Genomic DNA, 27,126 nt, shown 5'->3' with positions numbered 1-27,126 from the left:
AACAAAGCCTAAGTAGATTCCCATTAAGTAAAAGAAACATGTTGCTGCATTTCAGAGTATCCGGAAACATTTTTGTTTCACAGGAGGCAAGTACAAGGAACCAGGTCAATTCCAGCTTAACATGTGCCGAAGAGGCTGCCTCCCTGCTTCTATACTTGGCTCTCTCACAGAAACACTTTGGAATTTCTGGGGCCATTCATTCATCCAGCAGCTGGCCACTGGGTGTTTCCATGTGCTGGTACCTGGCCATACAGGTAGCCCGCCTGCAGGCCTCCCGGAGAGATGGCTGTCAGGTGACTACACGAATACCAAAAGCAGCTGCAGAGAAACGTTCTGGAAGCAGGTTTTTCCTGCTGGAACAGAGACTCGTTTTCATCAGATGTCAAGGTTTCCTTCCAGGGCCGGGGTCTGCGTAGCTCCTGCAGGTTACGTGGGCAGAGTGGACACCTCTTTGAACGGGTGTCCGGTGCTGGTGAATGGATGGTGAATTATTAATCCCTTTGTCATTTCTAAATGCCCTTGTTTTCCTCCGTGGGCTCCTTCAGGACGCCTGAGGTTTTTTTGTTTGTTTGTTTTTGTTTGTTTGTTTTAGGACGCCTGCGTTTTTTTTTTTTTTAAATCTCTGTTCTCCCTCTGCAGAAAGAGCGGGATTTAGAATTGGCTGCTCGGATTGGCCAGTCGCTGTTGAAGAAGAACAAGACCCTCACCGAGAGGAACGAGCTGCTGGAGGAGCAGGTGGAGCACATCCGGGAGGAGGTGAGGAGCCGGCGCGGTGGGGCCACAGGCGCGGTCCAGGCTGGTGGAAAGGGTCCCATTCAGAGAGGCCCCCGAGGGCTCGCCCAAGCCCTGAGCCAGAGCCGCCTGCTCTCGTGTGGCCACCTGGACACAGAACGCTGCCTTCCTGCAGCTCCCGTTCACTGTGTCTCCTGCCCACGGTGGGGCCTCGTCCCCCATCTGGTAAGATGACCCATGTCTCTGGGCATTTGCCCAGCTACTGACTTGCCAAGCTCTCTGCCCCCAGACATCATTTTAGAAACTTCTGGTCCCCTCTCACCTCTTCTCCATACCAAAGTAAAAATTGTAAATTGAGGCAGAGGGATTTTTTGGCCAAAGAGTAATTCATTGTATTTTTCTCAAAGAGGATGAAATGTAACTGTTTGTTTTCTTTGAATAGAACAAAAATCATTTACAGGCCTTCACTTTTAAGGAGGATCAATGTATTTTTTTTTTTTTATTGATTTCAGAGTGGAAAGGAGAGGGAGAGAGAGATAGAAACATCAATGATGAGGGAGAATCATTGATGGGCTGCCTCCGGCACGGCCCCTACTGGGGATCAAGCCCGCAACCCGGGCGTGTGCCCTGACCTGGAATCAAACCGTGACCTTCTGGTTCAGGTCGACGCTCAACCACTGAGCCACGCCGGCCAGGCTAAGAAATTTTTAAAACGCTGTCACTGAGCAGCAGGCGTTTGAGCACGAGTGGGGACGTGGTCCTGTGTGGGGCGTGAACGACAGGCCCGGCTGTTTGTGCAGGTGTCTCAGCTCCGGCATGAGCTGTCCATGAAGGATGAGCTACTCCAGTTCTACACCAGTGCCGCGGAGGAGAGCGAGCCTGAGTCTGTCTGCTCAACCCCGTAAGTCCCTGGGTCCGGGGTCACAGCACAGGCTGGCTGCCGTCCATGTCCGTGGAGCTGCCAGGGCAGGGTCGGTCACCTTCTCCAGCAACGCAGGTCAGCCGCTCCGGCCTCCTCCGACCAGGCACCTCCCAGTGCCTGGCACAGACCGTGTCACCGTTTCAGTGGGACGTGGAAGGACAGGTTTTTGTTTTCCTCTGACTGGGGCTTCTTGTTCATTTGTCAGTTCAGACTGACAGGGCCTGGCATGTTGGTAGGTGACAGGGTGGGCTCTGGTGATGGGGTTCTGAAGCCTGAGGTGCTGTGGGGGGACCTGGGGAACAGGAGGTGTGGGGGCTTCTCTGAGAGTCTGCAGAGCCTCATGTTAGCGGCACGAACTCAAAAGCTGGATGGTCTGAGCTCAGTTCTCGACGCTGTGGCTTCTTAGCTGTGTGTTCTTGGCTAAGTTACGTAACCTCTCTGTGCTTGTTTCCTTATTTGTAAAATGGGGATAATAAGACTAGCACTTAGTTCATAGGATTATGCGCATTAAGTGACTTAATACCTGTATTTGAAACAGCAGTTGGCACCCAGAAGCACATTATACATATTAAACTCCCAGGCATTCAGAATTGTGAGGGCTTCAGATAGAGCCGGTTTCCCTGAATTCTGAGGCAACGTGACAACTGTGAATTGTGGACAAGGGCTGGGTTGTAAGTCTGAAGTGGGAGCGAGCCTGTGTGTCCTGGGGATGGGCCATTGTCACGCCTGCGCGTGTCCTGACGCCCCTGCAGACGGGCTGTGTGCCTCCCCGTGGTGCACCAGGTGGCGGGAGGAGTGTGTCTCTCCCTAGAATGCGATCTTACCTTCTCCCCAGGTTGAAGAGGAATGAGTCATCGTCCTCAGTCCAGAATTACTTCCATCTGGATTCGCTTCAGAAGAAGCTGAAGGACCTGGAAGAGGAGAACGTTGTACTTCGATCCGAGGTGGCGTCCGCGCCCCGCTCTTGTCCGCTCTGGAGGGTGGCGGCCCTGTTCCCCTTATCTGCCCTTCTCAAAGGTTCTCTGTCAGAACCACCTGAACCTTGGCTCATTCCTGTGCTGGGTGTTGCCTCCTAGGGCTGGGGCGGACCCGCTGGTGAATTATGCAGCGTGTGGAGGGGCAACCCGTCCCCCTTTGCAGGGTAGAAGGGGATCTTTCCAGGGTGTTCTCCAGCTCTACGGGCATGACGTGGAGGCCTGGTGTGAAGGCCTCGTTTTCCTGTCCCCCCAGGTGACACCAAACAGTACCCGAGGAAATAGTGCCTGAGAACTCGGAGACACATTTCTTAGTTGAGACTGAGCAGAAACACACTGGGAACTCCTGCTTCTGAGGGACCCTAATTGGCTGGGTTTTGTGCTCGGTACTTTGCCTGCATTATTTTTTACTTTATTTATTTATTTTAAAAAAATATTTTTAATTGATTTTTTTTTTAGACAGAGAGGAAGGGAGAGGGAGAGAGAGAAACATCGATGTGAGAGCGAAACATTGATTGGCTGCCTCCTGCACACCCCCTGCCAGGGATCGAGCCCAAAACCCCCTGGGCATGTGCCCGGTTCGGGAATGGGACTGGCAACCGTTCCGGGCACGAGGCAGTGCCCAGCCAGCGGAACCACGCTGGCCAGAGCTGCCTTGCTTTTTAAACTCTCCACAGCAAGGCTGGGAGCTGGTGACTTTGCGTCTCATTTCCGTTGGGATGATAGGACCCCGGCTGCCGGGAGTTTTGATTTCCCAAGGCCGTGCATGTCAGTGGATGACGGAGTCCGGATTTGCAAGTCTCCGTGACTCCAGACCCCACACTGCTTCCCCTCACCCCCCGTCTCTATCTAGAAACGCTGCAAATTCAGTACTTTTTGTCTTAAGCATCAGTGCGTCTTTGCTCTCTAGCCAGAGGGGTGGTGCAGCCTGTTCATCAGGCCCTCGTTTGTCAAGTTGGGGCTGATTCCCACCTGAGCTGGCTCAGCCCTCTCCCCACCCCACCCGCAAAGCTCATCCCATAGGGCAGACCACCCGTCTCCTTGAACTTGCCCACACGTTGGAAACAACCTCACGTCTGGGCTGAACGGGACACTGAGGCATGAGGGTCACGCTGTCTCAGAAGTCACCTCTTCCAGCCCCTCGTTTACTGAGCGGTTGTCTGAGCGCTCTCTGCCAGCCAGTGGCCCAGCCAAGACTCGCCCAGAGCTCCCCATTCTGAGTCTGGTGCTGCCCCTCCCAGTGTCGTCTGCCCCAGGTAGACACTCTAGTCCTGGGCACACAGCAATGGCCCCTCCGTCAGAGTCTGCACCTAAAGCAGCGGTTCTCAACCTTCTGGCCCTTTAAATACAGTTCCTCATGTTGTGACCCAACCATAAAATTATTTTCGTTGCTACTTCATAACTGTAATGCTGCTACTGTTATGAATCGTAATGTAAATATCTGATATGCAGGATGGTCTTAGGTGACCCCTGTGAAAGGGTCGTTCGACTGCCAAAGGGGTCGCGACCCACAGGTTGAGAACCGCTGACCTAAAGCAACCAGGGAACCTGATCCCAGCCAGAGTCCGCTGCCCCCCCCCCCCCCCCCCGGCTTTCAGGAGGGTGGTGTCTCTGTGGGGCCAGGACCTTCTGCCTAACTGGGGTGTTCAGATCTCTAGCCTCCCACCTTATTAGCCGGGAGCAAGCTACACAGAGTCCTGGGATAGCTCCTGGGCCTCTGAATTTTACTGCTTTCATCTTGTACCTTGTTTTTGCTCAGCAGAATGCAAGAGATTTAACTCCAACTTAGTAGAACCTCATAGGACAGTGCCCAGCACATAGTAGGTGAATGTGTTAGCCATTCTCCTTGCGGCTAGCCTTAGAACGCCTGTGGTAGGCAGAGCTGTGTCCTAGGCACTTTTTGAGTCACAAAGGGGTTCAGGCTCTGAGCCAGGACAGACACAAATGAATAGACAGACAGACTGGACACAAGGATGGCTCGTAGAGTTTGGGTGAAGCGGGGTGTACAGCTCCTGTGCGCATGGCTTTGAGGGGCGCCCTCTAGTGGTACGTTTTCCAGCTTTGAGAATCTGAGATGCACTCACTAAGGAGGGGATGCAGATGGACTTTCTGTATTTGAGGGTGCAGCAGGTGACAGGTGGGGAAATGCTGAAGGGTGACTTCCCAGACCCAGGTGACCCCTTGCTCCATGGCCCAGCCTCGCCTGCCCCAGCTGTGCAGGTGTGAATACGGGGCCTCTCACCTGGGCCTTGTCCACACACAGGCCTGCCAGCTGAAGACGGAGACCATCACCTACGAAGAGAAGGAGCAGCAACTGGTCAACGACTGCGTGAAGGAGCTGAGTATGTCCCTGGCCCTCGCCCCACTCCTTTCCCTCTTTTCCTGCACCTGCCCGCGTTATGAGCACACAGGTTCACATCCCCTGACCAAGTCCAGTCTCCCTGCCAGCTGGGGCTCAGTGGTGTTTTCCTTAAAACTAGAGGTGCCCCAGATCTTCTGTGGCACCCTCAGAAGTCACCCTATTTGTGAGAAATTGGGGGGCTAGGTTCTCAGTCATACGTTGTCTTAATTTCTCGCTGGTATTTAATTTTAATTTTGGTTTCTACTGGAATGTTGGAATTATTTTTTTAAAAATATTTTTATTGATTTCAGAGAGGAAGGGAGAGGGAGAGAGAGAGAAACATCAATGATGAGAGAGAATCATTGATGGGTTGCCTCCTGCACACCCCCTCCTGGGGATCGAGCCTACAACCTGGGCATGTGCCCTTGACTGGAATCCAGCCCAGGACCCTTCGGTCTGCAGGCCGATGATCTATCTATTGAGCCAAACCAGCTAAGGCGAATGTTAGAATTATTGAGTTAGGTATAGCTTCAGAGTCCTGTGTTGGAGATACGGAAAAACTGCTTTCTAGCCATCTGACTTGTGAAAGTTGAGGTGAGAGTTTTTTTCACCCTCTCCATTATAAGTTAAGGTGAGACAAAGTAGTAAACAGAATATTTTGAGTTTCAGCAACATACCAAGTGAATGAAACACACCCTCTGTTCAAACCGAGTAAAATGAGTTATGGCTCTGATTGTGGGCGGAGAACACCCGAGGGGTTGCCTTGGGCACGGCCGTATTTCCTTTCCAGAGCAGGGTCGATAGGAGTTCCTGGGAATATAGGGACTTGTTCACGGGTGGAGAGTGGGTTTTGGCCAAACACACCTTCGTACGGGTGTGGCACCTCCTGGCTGGCTCCAGGAGCCGCCTGATTTCCTCTGGGGAGGCAGCCTTGGTCAGCGGGTTAGGCCCTCACGGTGAGCCCGGGAGCCACAGCTGGGAGCCAGGTTCCCCTTCATGGCGGAAGGAGCCAGGCGGAGCCTCTCTGCTCTGCTTCACCATCGAGCAAAACGGGCACTCTCAGTCCCTTCTTCATATGCCCTGTTTGCTCCCCACTTCCCCCGCCCCACCCCCATCACAGAATAGAGGGGCTTTCCCTTGTACAAGCCACAAAGCAACCACTCTCTCTCGGTCTGCTCTCGGGGTTTTCTGACTTCGCCTTGCGCTGGTTGTTTCTGGGTCAAAGGGGACGCCAACGTGCAGATCGCCAGCATCTCGGAGGAATTGGCCAAGAAGACGGAAGACGCTGCCCGCCAGCAGGAGGAGATCACGCACCTGCTGTCTCAGATCGTGGACCTGCAGAAGAAGGCCAAAGCGGTAAGCCGCCGCTCCTCTGGCCGACACCGGGGGGCCGCTCTGGGGTTGAGAGGGGCCGCTGACCCGGGAGGCAGTGCCCTTCCTTTCGTATCTTAGGAGTGGCTGCCTTTTGGAGAAAGCTTAGCGCATCGGTTCTCAACCTGTGGGTCGCGACCCCTTTGGGGGTCGAACGACCCTTTCACAGGGGTCGCTGAAGACCATCGGAAAACGCATATATAATTACATATTGTTTACAGTAGCAACATTACAGTTATGAAGTAGCAACGAAAATAATTTTACGGTTGGGAGTCACCACCACATGAGGAACTGTATTAAAGGGTCCCGGCATTAGGAAGGTTGAGAACCACTGGCTTAGCGGCTTCAATAGCAAACTCCTCATCACCACTTTCCTCCTCGGAATATCTTCAGATTGATAGGATCCACCACGAAAGCTGCTGTAGATGCGGCGTTTGGGAATCGAGTCATCTAGTCTCGTAGTTGTGGTTACGCCCGCACCTGTGTGCTCTGCAGCAGCCCGTGTCCCCTTTAGCTTGGAGGTGAAGCAGCCAGAAGACAGTCTGGTTTCCCGTGTTTGGCCTTTGCTGGACACGTGGGGTGAAGCTCTTCCAGAGAACAGCTGTCTGTGGGGGAGGGGCAGGGAGAGGCAGGAGTAGGGTGGGCCACAGAGAATGAGCATGAATGTAGGAAAGACGGCCTTCAAAATGATAACAGATGGCATGTCCTCGGTGTAAGATGAGGGTCCCTGTAGGAGGGCCCAGGGTCCTAAGGGAGCAGGTTGCTGGGGGAGTGGGGCGTTTCTGAGCCGCCTGCGGGAGCAGCCTGCGGGACAGGAGGAGCTGACCGCCTGTGCGTTTCAGTGCGCGGTGGAAAATGAAGAGCTGGTGCAGCACCTGGGGGCCGCCAAGGATGCCCAGCGGCAGCTCACGGCCGAGGTAAGCGGCATCCCTTCATTTCATCGGGGCCCCCGATGCCAGGTCGGGGTCAACAGCCTCTCCCCCTGACGGGCCGGGGGTTGTGTTCCCCTCAACAACCATTTTTATATTGAATGGAAGGTTGTTTTGACTCCTAAGCTGATTCCCGCTGAGGCACTTACTGGTTTCGAGCACCTGCGAGGCTGGGCTCTATACCTGCTCGCTAAACAGTCCAGAAAGAGACGACACAGAGCACCCCCGTGAAGGGAACCCATTCAAAGGCACCCTTGAGACCGGGGTGTCTCGATGAGCTCTCCCGTTCGGATGTGGATGTTGCTCATCTCAGTTGCCCCTGGTTAGAGGTTTGGGAGATTTCGGAGTCGGAAAGCGTGCTCCCCGTGAGGACTCGGGTGTTTGGCTTCAGGGGCCTCCCCGAGTGCACGTGTCTGGCTGGCTGTGGGGGTGGGCGGGCAGGTGCCCGGTGCTCACCAGCTGCCTCCCTGGGCCCCTGCAGCTGCGAGAACTGGAGGACAAGTACGCCGAGTGCATGGAGATGCTCCACGAGGCGCAGGAAGAGCTCAAGAACCTCCGGAACAAGACGGTGCCCAACACCACGTCCCGGCGCTACCACTCGCTGGGCCTGTTCCCCATGGTACGTGCCGCCGCCGCTGCTGCGTGGGACACCTGGGCCCACCCAGAGGCGGGCGGGGGTGGAGCCTGGTGGGGGCGGCCTCTCGTTTTGCAGCATGGATCGGGTTCGAGCTGCAGGCTCCTGAGACCAGCCGACGGCCTCTTAGCTATGTGAGACATGCGGGTTCTTCACTTTCCATCCTTCTCACGCTCACATTTTCTCCGCCTGCTTTGACGAGAGAGGTTTTAGTAGGAACTAGATGGAGTAGGAACCTCAGCTGTTGGGAAGGTGTTATTTATCCATGATTTTTTCTGATCTGATGAGGGTATGGGCTACTTAGACTGCACCAGTACATCCCAGAATTCCCGAGTGGCCCGTGTGGTGCTGCTGGCTCTCTGTCGGCTGGTTAATCGTTACGCTGGTGGCATCAGTGTCTGTGATCTAAAAAGATCTTTCTCTCTGTTCCGGGGAGGTGTGGGGGGGGGGCGTTTATATTGTCCATATTTCCCCGCCGTCTCATTGTTCAGCCCTGGCCTGACTTGTTCGCTGTTGGGCTGTAAGGAGCAGGGCTGAGAAGGGGCTTGGCAGGAGGTCAGCTCTCCCTCTGGTGCTTGGGCAGTCGGCCTGGCTGGTCACGTCCCTGTGACACGTGGCTCCGTTTCCATGGTTTGATGAAATACCGGATTCCGAGGAGAGAATGTTTGAGAGAAACTCCCCTGAACATGGTGGGAGTGGACGGCCGTGGAAGTGTTTGTGGAACTCGGTCCCTTCTGAATTTTCCTTGGGGCTCTTTCCCTTCACCTACCCCTTGTTGTCTGGTCCACTCTTCCTAAATCGGGGTGGGGAACCTTTTTCCTGCCAAGGGCCACTTGGATATTTATAACTCATTCGCTTAATATCATTCACTTAATATAAACTTATGCTGCTATGAAAAAAAAAAAAAGCTCCTAAATTTATTGAATTTCAAGTCCTGCTTGCAGTTGCCTGGGCAGGGCCAGAACAAATGATTTCGAGGGCCTTCTACGGCCCGCAGGCCGGACGTTCCCCACCCTTGTCCAAGATCATGACCTCTTTTTCCTTGTTGCTCTCATATATCCAAGTCAGGCTAGAGCTCTTTCTCTTCTTCTCTCGACCTGATTGAAATCTACTGCGACCAAAAAGGCACACAATGTAGCCAGCTCCCCAAGGAGCCGGCCGGCGATCCAGGATGCCAAGGATCCCCGTGAAGAGCGTTCTGTCCCCCAGCTCTCGACTAGAGCTGACCACACCGGCTCCCAGACGCGCCTGTGTAGCTTCTCACACTTCTCGCCTCGGTTTCCCTCCTTCCTGGCTTCTCACCGGGGCGCAGTGGTCTCCAGGCCCTAGGACTCTCCCCATTGCATTCCCCACCCTCCGGGACAGACCTGTGTTTTTTCAGATCGAAACCATTGCCTGAGGAAAGTGGGGTTGGAAATCTGCGGCTGGGTTTCCTCTGCAGAGTCTCAGCGTTCCTGTTCGCTGAGATGAAGCTTTTGTTTGTCTCTTTCTGTAGCTGATGGCACAGCTCTGTGTTTGAAGATGTCTATCTTTAAAGTGCATGATGCATTAAAGGTACTTAAATCAATCTAACGTCAATCCATTGTAGTTAAATGCAATCAAGAATTCAGTTCCTCAGGCACAGGGGCCCCATTTCCAGGGCTCAGCAGCCCCGGGTGGCTGGTGGCCCCTCGCTGGACAGAAAGGGAACATTCCCGGCATCACAGGGATGCTGGTGGTCAGTGCGGCTTTAGCCCTTAGGTTGACCTCCTCTGAGGCCTTTGCAGGTGCTTTTCTGCCCACACCTGGTTCTGTGGGCGTCTCCTTATATCTGTGTGTGGGATTGTCCGTAGGGCTCTACCTCACACAATGAGAAGTGGTGGGCGGTTCAGAACCTGTGTGAGCTGAGCAGTTAGCAGCCCCCAGACGGGGAGGACAATAGCTTAGTGCAGCCCCCGTGGGCATGACCTCACCTGACTGCTCAGAAGCGTGGCGGTCCATGGGAACTTGCCCATCAGTGTCAGGCCTCTCTCCCTCCCTAAGTTCCCCGCCTCTCCTGTGGCCACAGTTGGTGTTCCGTGGTTTGGCCAAGGGAGCGTAGGATTTGCTTTCAGACCCTCAGCCGCATGGAAGCAAAGGGGCTTTAGTACACTCGGTGCCGTTCGGTGCCTGTCGTGTTCAGAGCCTGCCTGGGGATGGCTCAGCCGGGGCCTCTGACCATGGCAAATGCTCTCAACCTTGCACTGTGGGATGTTTGTGGGCTCTGAGGCCTCAGTTTGCCCTTCTGTGGCCAGCCCGAGCACGAGCCTCTTTCAGAGATAGAGCGTTGGAGTTGCAGCTCACACGGGTGTCTTCTGGCTTTCCCCAGGACTCCCTGGCAGCCGAGATCGAGGGGACGATGCGGAAGGAGCTACAGTTGGAAGAGCCCGAGTCACCAGACATCGCGTAAGGCCTTACTTCTGAGCTTCCCTAAGGGACCACCTGGCGCCCGGTGGTGGTCAAAACGAGCCATGTTTGGGCCTCAGGCACCAACAGTGATCACTGTGGTCCCTCCACAGACTAAGGGAAATGAGAGGACACAACTAACATCACCCCCAGCTCCTCTGGTGACGTGTTAAAGATAGATTATGAACTTCCAGGAGGTTGGGACCGGAGAGATGTATTTAACATTTCTTTTTTAAAATATATTTTATTGATTTTTTTACAGAGAGGAAGGGAGAGGGATAGAGAGTTAGGAACATCAATGAGAGAGAAACATCGATCAGCTGCCTCCTGCACTGCCCCCACTGGGGATGTGCCCGCAACCAAGGTATATGCCCTTGACCGGAATTGAACCTGGGACCCTTCAGTCCGCAGGCCGGCGCTCTATCCACTGAGCCACACCGGTCAGGGCTGTATTTAACATTTCCACACAAGTGCCGTCTTGACACCTCCACTCATTTCCATCTTCCCTCTCAGTGAAAACCATTATTTTAAAAATGTTAACGTCTTTTAGGAAGAGGAAAAGTAGGATGTGAGACACACCTTCAGGGGTGTGAGCAAGGCGTCCACTCCCTTCTGGGTCCGTTTAGGGATGTTGGCCTCCACCATCTCTCTCCCTAACTCGTGACCTCGTGCTGAGGTGCGAGGAGGAACCCGTGGGTCCGATTTCATCACGTTTTCTCTGTGCCGAAACCCCAGAGGCAGAACCGAAGAGGGATGGATCCTGAGCGTGGGTAGTGTCCAGAGCCTCGGCCCCATCCCAGAAAGATGCGTCCGTTATGGAAACGTGCCCTTTTCTCCTTAAAAGGGAACAAATGAGCATCAAAATGTGTGGCTCTGCTCTTAGAAATAGCGGTTTCTAAAAACAGACTGATCTGATGTTCATCATCTCAGAAGTTTGACTAACTTGAAGTCTTGCTATTTTTATACAGTCATGTGCCACCTAATAATGACTTTCAGTCCGTGACAGACCACACATGCGACGGGGGTCCCATACGCTTAAAAAGGAGCTGAAAATTCCTACCACCTAGTGACATCAAAGCTGTCAAAACGTCACAACACAACGCGTCACGGTCGTGGCGGTGCTGGTCTAAACAGACCTACGGCACTGCCACTCGTATAAAAGCATCACATACAGTTATGCACAGTATTTAATGCTGGACAATGACAATAGAGGACTTGGTTCCTGGTTTATGTATTTATTATACTTTTTATCATTTTTAGAGGGTACCCTCTCTACTTAAAGAAGTAAGTTTGCTGTTAAACAGTGTGCCGTGTGACGCCGGCAGCAGCCTCACATACCCCCGTTGCACCGCATCTCTTGATTGCATTGTTCGCTTGTGTTTGCTTTAATCTCCATTTGTTTTGCACAGCAGCAGGCGGGACAGGTTTGCAGCCCAGGAGCACTAGGCTCCGCCACCTAGGTGTGTGTAAGTGCACGCCACGATGTTCGCGCCGTGACCAAATTGCGTAACGAAGCATTTCTCAAACTGTGGCCCTGTCATTGAGCGGCGGTGACTGTGTGAGAATAGTCAGGACGTACTCCTTCTATAGATACTTGCTGAGCCCTGTTAGGTGCAGAGCAGTAAACACTGCCTCCTAGGGTTTGCCTTCGGGCGACGCTCATGAAGAAAGAGAACTAGTTGGGAGACAGGACGACTTGAGTATCTTTATTTGGAGGCCAAGCTGGAGGGGGATGGGAAGCAGTATCGCTCCTGCTAGCATCCCTGTTAGGACACAAGCATGTGTGAGAGCCCCGACGTCAGTGGGTGGTGAGTCTCCTGCACTCCAGCCAGCACCCTGAGAAACCCATGGAAGGCCCAGGAGGGCAGATTGTTGGGTGCTCATGTGGGCCAGCTACCTTCCTGGCTTCCCCGTTGATCCTTTCAGGAGGGTTTAACTCCAGGGTCGTTCCTACACTTGCTCACTCACGGGTGATGTTGTCCATCCTCCCCAGTCACCAGAAGCGAGTCTTCGAGACCGTGAGGAACATCAACCAGGTGGTCAAGCAGAGGTCCCTGACGCCCTCCCCCATGAACATCCCCGGCTCCAACCAGTCCTCGGCCATGAACTCCCTCCTGTCCAGCTGCGTCAGCACCCCCCGGTCCAGCTTCTACGGCAGCGACGTCGGCAACGTCGTCCTGGACAACAAGACCAACAGCATCATCCTGGAGGCAGAGGCGGCCAACCTGGGGTGAGTGGCGGGCGTTGGTGCTTTTGTGTGTGGGAGACGGATGGGTGTGGAGTGAACGCAGGGTCAGTCCTCAGAGGAGGGAGACCGATAGGAATCACCTGGAAGATTCAGGCCCTTCAGCTGTCAGATGCGTTTCACCGACCCGCTGGGCCCAGGCTCAGCCCTGACGCCGGTCTTTTCACCAGTCTAAGGGGTATGACAGGACGCGGCGGGAAGTCTGCCGCTCTGTGAAGTGCCGAAGGGCCGGATACGTGAACGTGTGTTTCTGTTCATCTTCACGGTGAAGGCTACAGCGGAGACATTTGTTTCATGGGCCCTTTGGTGGCTGGGATGTTCGGAAGGTTGAGGAGCACCCAGGCTCTATCTCATGACCAGAATCTGGTTTGCTTCGGAAGGTGGGGTGCGGGGCGCCCCACAAGTGCCCGCCACACCGAGTGTCCCTGGGTGGCCCTTCCTCCGCAGGGGTCGCCCCTCTCCAGCCTGAAGCCCTTCAGAACCCCCCCCCCCCCCCGCGCCACACACACACACACACACACACACACACTGTCTACTGCATGCACACGACTCCTGTGACTTCATAACATTGTTTTTTTCTGACCAGTTGGGTCAGACTGTTGGGAAACTGCTTGGTCAGAACAGCTTTGAGCTTTGAGCTCCTTAAATTCAAGTAGAAAGAGGGGAGTCCCTTGAGCCTGCGGCCCTTCCTCTAACCAGGAGCCGCAACTGAAGAAGGCTTCTTCCCCAGGGAGGTGTTGAGAGGATTGGATTACGTCGTGTATGCAAGTTTTCATTCTGCCTGAGTGCCTTCTTCTTCTGTTCTCCCTTATCCCCCCCCCCACAAAAAAACCCAATAGAGCAGTAGTTCGCAACCTTCCTAATGCCGCGACCCTTTAATACAGTTCCTCATGTTGTGGTGACCCCCAATTTCATTGTTACAAATTGAACATAATTAAAGCATAGTGATTCATCACAAAAACAATATGTAATTATATATGTCTTCCTGATGGTCTTAGGCGACCCCTGTGAAAGGGTCGTTCGACCCCCAAAGGGGCGCGACCCACAGGGTGAGAACCGCTGCAATAGAGGGAATTAGTTCTTCAGGTTAAGCATTGTTTCTCTTTTTGGGGGTTAATCCTCACCAGAGGATCTTTTTTCCATTGCCAGAGAGTAGAAGGGAGGGAGAGGGGGGAGAGAGAGAAACATCTGTGTGAGAGAGAGACACTGATTGGTTGCCTCCTGCATGTGCCCGGTAGGGGCTGGGGAACGAGCCCGCAATCCAGGTACGTGCCCTTGACTGGGAATCGAACCCAAGATCCCTCTGTTCCCAGGCCGACGCGCTAACCACTGAGCACACCGGCCAGGGCTGTTTCCCCATTTTCGCCTACATCTCAACAGCCGGCTGTGGTTTCCTTAGGATACCCACAGCCACCCTTGCACATGCAGCAGGAAGGCCTCGTTGTGTGTGGTGCAGCGCCCCCTGCTGGGCGTGCCACGCTCACCCGTCTCCCCCTCCTTCCAGAAACAACGAGCAGAGTAAGAAACCAGGGACACCGGGCACCCCAGGCTCCCACGACCTGGAGACGGCGCTGAGGCGGCTGTCCCTCCGCCGGGAAAACTACCTGTCGGAGAGGAGGTTCTTCGAGGAGGAGCAGGAGCGGAAGCTCAGGGAGCTGGCGGAGAAGGGCGAGCTGCTCAGCGGCTCCCTCACGCCCACCGAGAGCATCATGTCCCTGGGCACGCACTCCCGCTTCTCCGAGTTCACCGGCTTCTCGGGCATGTCCTTCAGCAGCCGCTCCTACCTGCCCGAGAAACTCCAGATCGTCAAGCCGCTGGAAGGTGATCACCGGGGCCCCCGGCCCCTCTCTGTCCTGCTCGGGGACTCCCTGTGGTCTCTGATCCACCACGGGCCCTCGGGGAGCGTCTGTCACGCCTACTCCTTCTTCTTCCGGGACAGCCACCCGCGCTGCTGGTTTGAGTTCCTCTGAGGGACTCTGGCCCAGGCCCCCGGCTCTATCAATCCCGTGCGGGTTGGGATAAACAGCACAGGCGCCCATGTCTAACCTTGGCCAGGAAGCCAGCGAAAAGAATGTGCCCATGTTGGCTCTCCAGTTCTCTTCGCTTTTGCATTTAGATCCTTAGCAATACAGATATTGTTGAGAGCCAGAGGCACTGCTCACGGACTCAGACACTCCTTAGGCCCTGCCCCCCAGGTCTGAGCAGCGTAGAGAATTCATGCTTTGGCTTCTCAGAAATGTTGGTGTCAGGGAGGGGGTGCAAAGCTAACGCCCTACGTTTTCTCAGTAACCACAGGGAAGCGATTTGCCCTTTGTCTGTGCAGTTTGTCGGCTTATGTTCTGCTTCGACCTTCGAATAGGGTGGCTTTCTTCCTGTGCCCTGTTCTGAGCAAGGCCCCCAGACCACCGCTCTCTGGGGGCCAGGACGGGGTGGCTGTGGAGGCCTGTGAGTTCTGTGCCTTCTTGATCCTGCCTTTTCCTGGGGCAATTCCCTTTTTTGCTACCAGGGACCCCCCCAGGTGATTAAACTCCTGGAAAAACGCACCTGTTTCTCTCTCTTTTTCCTCTGAGCATTATACAATGTCTGCCCTTTCCCCACCACTCCCCGGCCACATCTTTGTATTTTTCATTTTTTACCCCCGTAGTTTGGGAACCCAGGTGAGTTTGAGAAGGTGTCTTAGAATTCTGGATTACATTTCTGGTGAAAAGCCAAATCAGAATTTCTGTGAGGCAGTATTTCTCAATTTTTAAGAAAAATTCCCCCCTTTAAGGAGCTGATTTAGATATCTATTCCCCCTGAAAATGTAATACCACAGGTATACCATTCATGTACGATATGTATATCCGGGCTCTGTGCCTAAGAAGAGTAGATTCTTTTCACCCCCTTGAGGGTAGTATCTTCCCTGTTGGGAATTCCTGCCATAAGATGAGGTTCTGTTTATTAAAGACCCGAGACAACTGGGGTTCTGTATTCTCCGAAGGAAGGAGGGTGGGTTATGTTCTTCTTTTCATGATTATTTTTTAATTGTGTAAGTGAGGTCCTTCTTAGATTTCAAAAAAGGGACGGCCTTTTTTTTTTTTCTTTTCATGTTTATTCAGTTGTAAGCTTGGTGATTGTTTTCTGATCCACGATTATGTCTGTTTTTCTTTCAATAAAATCTTCCATTTCTGCAATTTTGCTTTCTGCCTATCTTTTATTTATTTTTTTCTCTTTTGTCTCTCAAAGATCATTGGTGTTTATCATCTCTATCTTGTCTGCTTTCTATATTTGACTTTGTGTTTCATTAGTTCATCGAAGAATATGTTTTTGGATCCATTTTCCAAGCATTATTGCAGGAAGAGATTTTTTAAAAAAATTCATTTTGACCAACGCATCTTTTTTTTCCTTTTAGTCTTGTGACTTAGGCAGCAGTATTTTTGTGACAAGTTAATGGAATAAGAGGGAATCCCTTTAGACTTGCAAGATAAGTTTCATCTATAGTACCCTGCTTACCCGAACACTAAAACCACTACCATTAAGAAGTCATCTCTTATCGCTATGGCCTGTAACACATCCGCATGATAGAAGTCCCTCTGGCTCCATTTGGTAGTTCTCGGTCTTTTTTGTTGTTTAAAATACAACCAATATTTTATTTCTTCCTCCCCTCCACAATTATTTTTTTGTGTTACTAAGCTTACTTTGCTCAGGTGTACGGCTGGCACGGAAATCTGCCCGACCCTGAGTTCAGCGCAGCTGTAACCGTGACCTTGGATAAGCCACCTCACCTTTTTGAGCCCCCTTCCCCTTATCTGTGAAGTAGGGCTCCCGTCTCCCACACGATATTGGAATGAAGAGTAAACGTGATGTGTTTTGTATTACGCTCAGCACCCTAATTGGTGCTAATGAAAACTTGGGCTCCCCAAACTTAGCCCTGTTCGAGCAGCTCAGGTCTGACGGTGGCCTTACCAGTATTGAGACCTGTGTTGGGGCCATGCTCTGGCATCACCTCTTTCCACTGGCCCACTAAGAAGCTGGTAGGATTCCCGTCACCTCCAGTGACCCAGGTAACTGTACCTGCGGTGAGGCCCCTGGAGACGGTGGCTGGGATCACAGCAGACAGCCAATCTGCGTCTTCCATCGGCATCTCCCTGCCTGCTTCATCAATCTTGCTGTCTGCTGGTTGGAGTCGGCCAAGATCGCCGGCTCGGTGTTGAAGCCCGCGGGCTACTCTTGTTTCCTCCGCTGACCTTACGTGTGTTAAGCAGGTGACAGACAAAACAATCAGACTAGGAGAGAGCTGTGTTGCAAAGATGAGTCGGGCAGTGTATTTCCCTCCCTGGGTTTTGCTCTTCCTTTCGGATTAGTTATAACCAAGATAGTATTTCCAAATAAACAAGATAATATGTAATTAGGGAAAAGCGCACACTTGTAAGCTGTACGTTACCCAGCAGGTTTAGTTCTAACTTTTAGGCCCCGGGTGCTCCTCTGACATAAATGGATTTGCTTTTTTCTTCTTCGATGACGTGAATACTTTTTAGTTTGGACAGTGGGGTGTGAAAGGAAACGGGGAAAGGGGCGGTGACCATAGCTGTGTTCTCTGTACTGCCCAGGCTCTTGTTTCATAGAATTTCATCTTGGTGCCAACTAGAAGCACAAAAGTTCCACTCTCCACCTGCCCCGTTGTCTGACCGCAGCCTCATTCTCATGGGGCAGGAGGAGGCGGGGTGGGAAGTAGCTGATAGTGCAGTCAGTCCTCACTTCACGTCGTCCATAGTTTCTTGGAATGGCCGAGCTGGTGTGTCGGTGACCTGACTCCCGAGACTCGCCTCTGTGAGGCCCCTTGGCCACTGGCAGAGACGCAGTCTGTGTGGTTCAGAGGGTGGGCTCTGGAGCCAGCCTGGGTTTGAATCCCAGATTGGCCATTGGCCAGCTGTGCAGCCTCTGGCAAGTTACTTCACCTCCCTGTGCTCGGCTTCCTCCTCTGTAAAGTGGGGACAACAGGGTTATCGTGACGATGAAGTGAGCTCATAAATGTAGACCTCTAAGGAGAGTGCCTGGCACTTCGCACAAGTTAGCTGTTTGATGAGTAAGGGAGGCCTGAGTCTTGGGGTAAAAATCCAAGGCCATGCATCATCTTACAGCATCATCTTTCATTTGTCATCTCACTACCTTTCCCTGGCTGTGCATTGTCAGGGAATGCAGATAACCCCCCGCACTTCCATAGCCTCTTTAACCCAAAGCAGACCGGTTGCAGCCTCATTTCCCTCGGTAGCCCATACAGAGGAGGGAGATGGGGGCAGTCCGTTGAACAGGAAGATCGAGGTGCATGGACTCTGGGCCCATCCTCCAGCCTCACCGAGTTCTTCCCCAGAACATTGCAAACGTCTCGAGCCCCTTCCTTGACACAGTGTCGACTTGCCCGTTTTTCCCCGTCCAGAAGTAGAGGTGACATGGCCACGCTGCTCCTGGAGGTTTCTCATCATCCTTCTAAGACCCATACGTGCAGTCCGAGCTGGAGGCCATAGTCCCCATGTGCTTTTGCTGCAGGAATGTGTCTGTGCCTCCAGCAAACACATAAGCAGGGACCATTGTGGGTGATGAATGGGGGTCCTGGGGTGGGTGGGGCATGAGAAATCCCATCAGCAGAAGTGTGTGTGTCTCCTGGCGGGCACTGGGCACCCACCTGGCAGTTTTACTGCCCACCGCTGGCTGGCGCGCTGATGTCCTTGCTCGTTTGCAGACCTGTGGATCGGGGTATCGGGGGAGGGGGCAGAGATTTCTGAAAGAACCTGGCCTTGAGCACTGAACCCTGGCGGTGCCACCCCTGGTTCAGTGACTTGGCAAAGTCACGTCCCTTCCTTGAGCCTCAATGGGTAATAATACTCACCTCGTAGGGCAGGGCAGCTTTGAGGAGTGAGTTGATGTAACACCTCTAAAGCTAGCTGTCACACAGGCGCGCCTCAGCACAGGGGAGCTTTGTAAACGTGCTGTGCGGTCCCTGGGACTCAGGATCCCACCACCGGGTCTCGGCGGGTGTGCAAAGCCCTGGCCCAGTGCACACAACGGCACTTCTATGTGAGATGCCTTTGGGGAGAGGGTCCATGGCTGCCTCCAGGGTCCCAAAGGATCTGAGAATAAGGGCCACGGGCCGAGGCCAGGGTTCCCCATCGGCACTGCTGGCGTTGGGGGCCAGGCCATCCTTTGTCGCAGGGGCTGTCCTGCATGTGTGGGATGGACAGCAGCGTCCCCAGCTTTGCCCACTGGATGCCGTGAGCATGTTCCTCCACGGTTGTGGCAACAACAGTGCCCCCGGGCAGTTCCAGATGTCCCTGTGGAGAACCACTGCTCTAAGGAGAGACCAGCTGTGTGGTGCCTTCGGTCACACTAGGCATCTCTTTCTTACGATACTACTTCTCCTTTTTGCATTTGGAATATTTTCTACTTATGGCCAATAGATGCCGGGAAAGTAGGCTGCTGCTGTTCTTATGCGAATGAGGCAGACCTCAAAGCGGGGTCCAGGGAGCCTCCTAGACATGTGCAGGCAGCGCGGGCCAGTTTTTCCCTCTCTTACGTGGATCTGAAATGGCCCATTGACGAAATTCCTTCACGGCTCCTTGGCTGAGATTGCCCCCCGGGAAGTTACTTTCCAGCTGTGATGAGAGATGGGGCCCTCACTGAGCACTGCCCGCCGCCCCCCCCCTGCCGCCCCCAGATCTGGAGCTCCTGATCGATGAGCTAGGGTTCTCTGCTTCTTGGTCACATTCCTGGTTGGCTTCCTGACCTCACCGCCCGCCTGTCCCTTCTGTTCCATCCTGACTTCCTGAGCTGCTGGCTCCTGCGTCCTCCGCTCCCCTTCCTGACGGGGCAGCCTGGTGGCCTGGAGGGGTTCTTGCCCACCCAACAGAGGACACCATTGGTGACCCAGCGGTGACCATCTCAGGCCATGTGCGCGGAAGGCTCTTGCTTGCCTGGGCCCGAGACCCTCTCACAGTCTGCCTGGCGTGTAGAACATGTATTAGTGTGGTTAACTTCATCTGGAGCACAGGGCTGGACCGCCCGGCCTCCCGGGCCGTGCACCCGGCATACCAGGGCCACACCAGGTGTAGCAAGTGTTCCCAGGGGGGCAGAATCGCAGCCCAGAGCAACGTCCGAAAGGTTCTGGGATGAGCCTCCGTAGATGCACCTGGTCTTGGAACGCTTCTCCCTGCGAGCACCTGTGACACCGCCAGGTCCTCAGGGACACGCGCTGGTGTCATTACAGACCGTGCGCGGTGTCATCTGAGTCCCAGGCTCCGGTGTCACTGAGGAGATCGGCTCCTCGGCCTCAGGCCTCGTGAGGACTGGCTGAGGGCTTCCATCACAGCCCTTTAGGCCGGGCCCCATCCCTAGACCGGAGGTCGCTGGCAGATACAGAACAACTAAGAAAAGGAGGCCATGGCGGTGTCCTCCCCCCCGTCCCCCCGCATCGCGTGCCTCTCTCTCCTTGTGGCACCTGGGCTCGGCCTGGCATTGCCCAGCCTGCTCTGCTGTGTCCCCCTGTCCCCCCGCAGCGTGTGCTCCACGGTCAGACAGGCTGTCCCCGCCCCCGACACCTTTTGTGTCGGTTTTGCTTATTTTTTACCGCTTCTGTTTCTAAAGTGATTCTGTGTTGGATCTGGGGGTTGACATCAGTTGATTTAAAATAAAGGGTTTGTCCCAAACACAGTATGGCATGAATTTTACTTTAAAAAAATGTTTTTTAATTCCTTAAATCGGTGCCCCTTCTGGGTGCGGTGGGTCTTAGCTACTGTTACAGAGGGAGGGGGAGGCAGCGCCCCCGTGTCCCTCCCAGGGCCCGCCTGCTGTGGGACTCGGGTCCTGCTGGGGCCCCAAGGGTGGCGAGCGGCCAATGGCTTAGACGTGCATCCTAACCCTCTCTTCTCCCTGCCTCCGTTGTCCGCCTTCTCTCCTGCAAGGTTCCGCCACCCTTCACCACTGGCAGCAGTTGGCCCAGCCTCACCTCGGGGGCATCCTGGACCCCCGGCCCGGTGTGGTCACCAAGGGCTTCCGGACGCTGGACGTAGACGTGGACGAAGTGTACTGCCTTAACGACTTTGAAGAAGATGACACAGGTGACCACATTTCCCCCCGGGGCCTAGCTACCTCCACGCCAGTGCAGCACCCAGAGACCTCAGGTGAGAGGTCCCGAGCGCACGTGACTGTCGCAGGCGGCAGAAGCTCCCCGAGCCGGCCTCAGGCTTTCCCAGAAGAGATGCAGGAGCCAGCGGCCGCAGAGGAGCAGGAGGAGGAGGAGGAGGGGTCTGGTGAGGGCACCGAGATAAGTCCTGTACACCCGGCACCTTCACCGGAGGCAGAGTTCTGGGCCATTCTCACCTCTGTTCCGGGCTCCATCCGTAGTGGCTCTCTGTCTGTAGCTTCCGCGCGTCCGTGTGGGTGATGATGGAAGCATTCCCATTGCGCAGCTCTGTTTCTAACACACAGTCTGATGCCTCCTTTCGTAACACGTGGGCACAGCTCCCTGCCCATCTTGGAGGCACACGCCCAGCGGGGCTCTGGACACCGGAGCAGGAAAGGCTGCTAAAAAGAAGTGGATTCTTGTCCCCACCCAGCCTCCCCAGAACACCACCCCTCTCCCCCTGCTATGGGTCTCTCCCTGTGTCAGAGGGACTCTCCTGGCCATTTCCACACTGAGCTGAGCTGAGCTGAGCTGGGCAGTTTCAGGGAAATGAGTTCCGGATCGTTCCGAAGGTGAATGAGACCCCGTTACCTGCATGCTGCATTGGAGCAGGAGAGAGCCCAGAAAGTGTGCAGGATTTTAGACGCCCCTCGGTCAGCCTTTGTCCTTTTCTAACTTGGATGCAGGTATCTGTGCCCCTGCCCAGCATGTTTGTTCGGAGTGGGTTTTTAAGAAGTGTTGTGGCCATGCTCCTGAACCACACCAAGCCCGAATGACAGCAGGAAGCTGTTCCAGAGAGAGGCGCAGGATGACTCTGGAAAGCTCATGGCTCGTCTCCCCTCTAAACCCTCCCACACTGTCCCAACAAGCATGAAAGCCATGGCCGAGAGTTGATAGAACTGCCCAGTCCCAGGTGCACTGGCTTGAAAAGCTTCGTGCTCGGGGCCTGGGATCCAGGGGCCATGGGGTTAGGATTTGCCAGACCCCCAGGACCTCCTGGCTGCTTGGCTAGGAAGGCAGGGAAGCTTGTATGGGATAAGGGGAGAGACCCAGAAAAGGAAGGATCAGCCAGTGTCTTCCTCCTCATGACAGTCCCGAGAGACCAAGCCTGAAAAGAGGATGTTCACTCATCTTGGTGGGTCTTGACTTTCATTCGTGAGGGCCGCCACATCCCCTGTGCAGTGCAAGGCCGGACAGGGCCGGGGTTCCCGGCGGCATCTGCCAGCCCCTGGCTGAGTTCAGAGGCCTATGGCCAAGGGACGTTAGGGGGGACCAACTTTTTTTTTTCCCTCTAACATAAACTTTAGAGGTCTCATCGAGTTCAAAGGATTTGTTTAGCAAACAGGTTTCTTTGTGGTTTATTGTCTTTTCTGTAGCAATTAAGTTACCAGATTAAGCCTGGAGGGGACGACCATGCTTGTTGTGTAGGATCTTCACACTTAAGAGGGGGAGCCCAGCGCTGTTGTTACCTCCCTTTGTTAGGGGCACCAGGAAGGCAGACAACAGTTCAGGAAACAGCGTGGGCTGATCCTGGTGGCTGACGTGGGAGGGAATCCTGTCGCGTGTGAGGGCCCCTCCCTGCAGCCCTACGCCTGGAACAGGGGTGTATCCGGAAGTGGAAAGAAGCACCTTTAAGTTGTACAGAAGGAGTACAGCTCAGCAAGTCAGCTGAGAACTGCTCTCGGAAGATGGAGGGAGAGAGGGGGCCAAGGGCCTGAGTCCTGATGGCTTTTCTCACTGAAAGGGAGGAGTAGTTCTTGCTTCCTCCCTCCATACTCAAACCCGGCAGCAGATCCATCCCAGCCCCTCAGGGCGGTTGGGAGTGAGCGTCCAACAGAAGTGTGTGGATTGCTGAAGGGGATTTAGGAAAGGTCTGATTGTTTAGACCAGAGTTCTCAGGAGCTTGTTTTCTGGGTGTGACCCGTGAAAAGCTCAGTGCAGAAAGGAAAGGCACAGACAATGGTTTGGCTCTTTTTTTTTCTTTTTTTCTATTATTGGGAAGGACAAGACCCTTTCAGTTCCTGGAATGAAAGAAGTAGTCACTCTGAATATGACCCCAGAGGCCCCGAGGGGCACTAGGCACACAATCTTGGAGTCAAGGGTAGACACTGAGCTTCAGCAGGAAGGCCTGGGCATCTTCCGTCTTGGCGTTTGTATCCAGGCTGGTCTGGTCCCCACCCTGGTCCACCCTCCATGCTCCGGCTCTTGTGTCCCAGGAGCTGCCACCTGCCTGGAAAGACTGAGTGGGGAGAAACTTAGAAGTGATTCACCTTTTTTTCTTGCAACTGATGATGTAAGGAAATTGGGAAGTCTTTACAAAATTAGGCACTTTTGTCTAGAGTCTGCTGTCTCATGGAGAAAAAGTTTTGAGTGCATATTGAAAAAAAAAATTAACATATTTTCATGTATTATTTTTGTATCATTATTTGCTGTTTTTTTAATAATCCCATGTCTTGAAAACGATGAGTCCTTGTTTTCATATTTGTAAACAATTTAGATAATTAAAGTGGATTGTTTAAAACAATTTTAGATTATAGTTTTACTTTATTTCAGTGACATTTTGTGATTTAATTCATCTAGAAAGGGCACTTTATCAGAAGAAGGAGTTTGCTTGTCTTGCTTGTGCTCTGAGTTTTATGTAGTCATGAGCAGGGAAGAGCCTGTGTGCGGTAAAGGATTAGATCAGAGTTTTTAAAGTACGCAGCTATGATGGTAGATGTTTGGACAGACAATTTAGTTGAATTTTCTTGGATGCCTTGATCTTTAAAGGGAGAAGGAGGTGAGATAGAAGAAAGTGAAGATCAGTTTAATACTCAGACATGTGGAGCCCATTTAAAGGGGAAAGGGGTATCCTAAAATAGGCTCCTACAGGTATACAGATCACGGCAGCCTTCGGACAGCGGCCGTGGGGGGCTGTGCCTCGTCTCTGGTTGCATTTTCTATCTGGCAGCTGTGTGGGCTCACGTGAGGGGTCCTTTAAGGACCAGATGCCACAGTGGACTTTAGAAAGGAAAGTTTCTGCTCTCCCAGCACCTTACCAGCCTGTCCTCCCTGTGGGTGAGGGAGGACGGGCACCATTCAAAAGGACTGACGTGCATGAGCTGGTGTGTACACATCTGACCTCGTGGCTGGCCAGACTGAAGAGTTCCAGGCGTCCTCAGTTCCCCACCAGAGTGTACTTGCCTTGTCCTGTCTTCTTCTTCTCACCATTAGTGCCATAGGCCATGGGGAGAAGGTGGGCTTTCCTGCCCATCCCCCCTGGAAGCCCGAGTTCCATCAGCAGCAATCACCAGGTCTCTGTGTCAGTCACCAGGTCTACGTAGCAATCATCGAGTTCATAGCAATCACCAGGTCTATGTAGCAATTACCAGGTCTAGTAGCAATTACCAGGTCTAGTAGAAATCACCAGGTCTAGTAGAAACCACCAGATCTACTAGAAATCACCAGATCTACTAGAAATCACCAGGTCTACTAGAAACCACCAGGTCTAGTAGCAGTTACCAGGTCTACTAGCAATCACCAGGTCTACTAGCAATCACCAGGTCCACTAGCAATCACCAGGTCCACTAGCAAATACCAGGTCTAGTAGCAATCGCCAGGTCTAGTAGAAATCACCAGGTCTAGCAGCAATCACCCGGTCCACTAGCAATTACCAGGTCTACTAGCAATCACCAGGTCTAGTAGCAATCAGCAGGTCTAGTAGCAATCACCAGGTCTGCGTAGTGTACTTGCAGATAACCTCCAGCACAGTCTGCAGGGGCCTCTGGGCCATCACTCGAGATGGGATGGGGGTAGGGTACCAGGCACCCCCATGACTGGTGCAGCAGCAGGATCCCAAGCACCCAGTTTTCCAGTTGGTACCAGGTTTCACAGGCCCCCGGAGGAGCCAGCACTCCGAACCCTTTCCCTAGTGCACCTCTCCAGGCAGAAAGAGACACGTTGGATGGATCAGAGAGTGGTGGGCAGGGTGCCTGTCGCGCGTACAAGCCCTCCCGCGCCCACTGCAGCTGCCCGAAGGGCATGTGCTCGCGCGTGCCAGGCTTTCAGAGCAGAAATCCGCACACGCACCACCGGTATGTAGTTCACCAGCGTAGACCTCGAATAATCCAGGACTCATTAAGTGTAAAGGTGATCTCCGATCGATGAGGATTTTGTGCCAGTGTCAGGACCTGGGGAAGGAGGAACACACCAAACTAATGGAGGACTAGGGGGGGGTTAGTGGGCAGTGTCCCTTCCTTCCTGAATAAAGTCCCGATGAAGCCCGTTTACTCTCTCCGCACAGCTCTGAGGAAAAGTCAGGCTGAGAAGAAGAAGGAGGGCTTAAGTAGGAAGTCAGAGCACTGAGTCCAAGAGCCCGTGTCCTCGGAGCCCCGAGTGAGCAGCACGGCGGGCAGGGCCCCGTGCGGTGGGGACAGGGGACTTCAGCAGTGAGCCGCCCCGCCCCTGCCCTGTGTCTCTCCTATGAGGACAGCTCTCTCCTGCTCGCAGGGTGGTAGGAACCGACCCGGAGCTGTTCCGTGGCCACACAAGGAGCCCCGGGCGACTCAATCACTGTCCCTGTGTTGTGTCCCAAGGAAGGGAGGTGCTGCAGCGGCCGGGCAGGCGGTGGTGACACATGCGGAGAGAGCTGACGGGTCCCGGTGTCCCAGCGGTATTTCCATAGGGGTCGAACCTCTGGCTTTGGCACTTTTGATGCGGGTTGATCTTCCTTGGTCTTCTCAAGCCATCTCTTACTTCTGGGGGACAATGACTTCCGAATTTTAGCAGCCTTTTCCTCTCCGAAAAATCCATTTGCATTCGATGGGTTTTGCTTCTGCTGATGCAACTGTGTCTCTGAAATGTCCATCTCATACCCCCTGTTGCAATCGAAGGTCCAGATGTGATGGGGGAGGAGGAAGTGGCCATCGAGTCCCTTTGATTTGATGTTCTGGCCATGCGTTTCAATGGGGTGCGCTTCTGGTTTCAAATCCAGCCTTGCTTTTGTTTGCCATCTTCTTCAAATGTTCTCTGTCTTCCACTTCTTTCGTCTTAATAACTTCCGTGTACCGCCTTTTCCTCCCCTCCCTCCCGCCCCAATAACCCCCTGCGTTATTTGGGCGCCTTTCTCAGCTGTTCTGTTGCTTTTGTTTCTAGACCTTGTGGCAGGCAAAGACTCGTGATTGTTCGGTTGCCTTTTTTCGTAGCTTATTCCATTTTTGTTTTGCTCGCAGCAGTTTCTCGGTTATCCGAGTCCCTAAGCCATTCCATCTATTGGTTGAGCAGCACAGATTCATAAAGGCTATTTTTATGTGCCTCCCCCCCTCGCCCCCTACCTTGGCCTGGAGCTCCCTGTGGTTGAGAGTTTGCTTCCGTGGCCGTGGCGCTGGCTGCCACGCCAGGGGCCACGGAAGCCTCCCTTGACCCAGAGAGACGGGTCGGACCATAATAATCAGGACGAACCAGTCCCGTGTTGCTCCTTGAGTCACCGCCGCCATTTTTGTGCTCTGGCTCTGTCCTGCCTGCCTTCAATTTGCGTGTCTCCAACATTTTTTGTTTATTTGTTTCATCTGGTTTCCAGTTGGGGGTTTTTTTTGTTTTTGTTTTTGTGTTTGTGTTTTTAAAGACACAATCACTCATGTGGATCTGGGTCCGGAGCACCAATTTCTTCTGTTTTGCCTTCCTTTTGGACAAATCCAAGAGAAAACTTGCCATAAAGAGCTGGAAGATTCTCGTTCGCTGCCTTTTGAATCTTCAGGGTGCTCATGGCCTCTGATACTTGAATCCGTTTTCTCCCAGGAGGTCTCTGGGGGCTGAGCTGCTGCAGGGGGTGGGGGGCGGGCGGGCAGGGGGTACCTCGGTCCTTCATCATGCATGCTAGTTGGAGCAGCATTTTTTTCCTTTTTTGTTTTATTATTTTTAATGTTTGAGTTATGAACGAGGATGACCTCTACAATCATGATGTCTCCTGTAGACCTCACCGCCCATCCCTCACCAGCCTGCTGCTGCATGGTCCCTACGCTTCTGTGATCCATTCTGCTCCAGCTCACAGCCTCCAGCCGCCTTAGCAATAACTCTGGGGACCTTCAAAAGGAAGTCAATGGGAGGAAACTTGTTGCCGTCTCATTTTCGTTAAAATCAGGCACCCTGGAGACGCAGGAAAGCGGCCCGGGGTGGGGCTGGTGCTGCCGGCATCGCCATGTCAGGCAGCACCACACGCAGCCCCGGGCCTGGTCTCAGCCACGTTGTTGCTGAGGCAGCTGAGCTCTCATGTCCCCGCTGCAGACCACACACAGGCAGTAGTGGAACCAGCCTGCCCACGCCACGCCCCTTTTTGTGTCAGCAGAAAAGGGAGCCCTGTGAGCCTCGCCCTGTTTCCAGGGGGCAAGCGCCTCTCCCCACCCACCCCGCGCCCCTCCCCTC

The 27,126-nt window shown here is 53.6% G+C and overlaps 1 protein-coding gene across 10 annotated transcripts in view; it reads left to right on the top strand.

Moving 5' to 3' along the window:
• The window catches only part of TRAK1 (trafficking kinesin protein 1), a 90,813-nt gene that overhangs the window by 57,549 nt on the left and 6,138 nt on the right, over positions 1-27,126 (top strand). For 5 of the 10 annotated variants that reach the window (XM_070391527.1, XM_070391528.1, XM_070391522.1 and 2 more), the window contains 11 exons: positions 640-756; positions 1,533-1,633; positions 2,490-2,598; positions 4,892-4,970; positions 6,195-6,325; positions 7,183-7,257; positions 7,751-7,888; positions 10,251-10,327; positions 12,321-12,557; positions 14,077-14,393; positions 20,507-20,854. In XM_070391527.1, coding sequence (XP_070247628.1) covers positions 640-756; positions 1,533-1,633; positions 2,490-2,598; positions 4,892-4,970; positions 6,195-6,325; positions 7,183-7,257; positions 7,751-7,888; positions 10,251-10,327; positions 12,321-12,557; positions 14,077-14,393; positions 20,507-20,854 — 1,729 coding nt within the window. The remainder of the gene's footprint in view (positions 1-639; positions 757-1,532; positions 1,634-2,489; positions 2,599-4,891; positions 4,971-6,194; positions 6,326-7,182; positions 7,258-7,750; positions 7,889-10,250; positions 10,328-12,320; positions 12,558-14,076; positions 14,394-20,506; positions 20,855-27,126) is intronic. The other 5 variants (XM_070391518.1, XM_070391525.1, XM_070391523.1 and 2 more) reach the window with 2 other exon arrangements.

This window comes from Myotis yumanensis, unplaced genomic scaffold (genome assembly GCF_028538775.1).
Source record: "Myotis yumanensis isolate MYYU_CA2020_CCGP unplaced genomic scaffold, mMyoYum1.0.hap1 SCAF_14, whole genome shotgun sequence".
Lineage (NCBI taxonomy): Eukaryota > Metazoa > Chordata > Mammalia > Chiroptera > Vespertilionidae > Myotis > Myotis yumanensis.
Note: the sequence above shows the minus strand (reverse complement) of the source record. Positions and strands in the feature narration are given on the sequence as shown.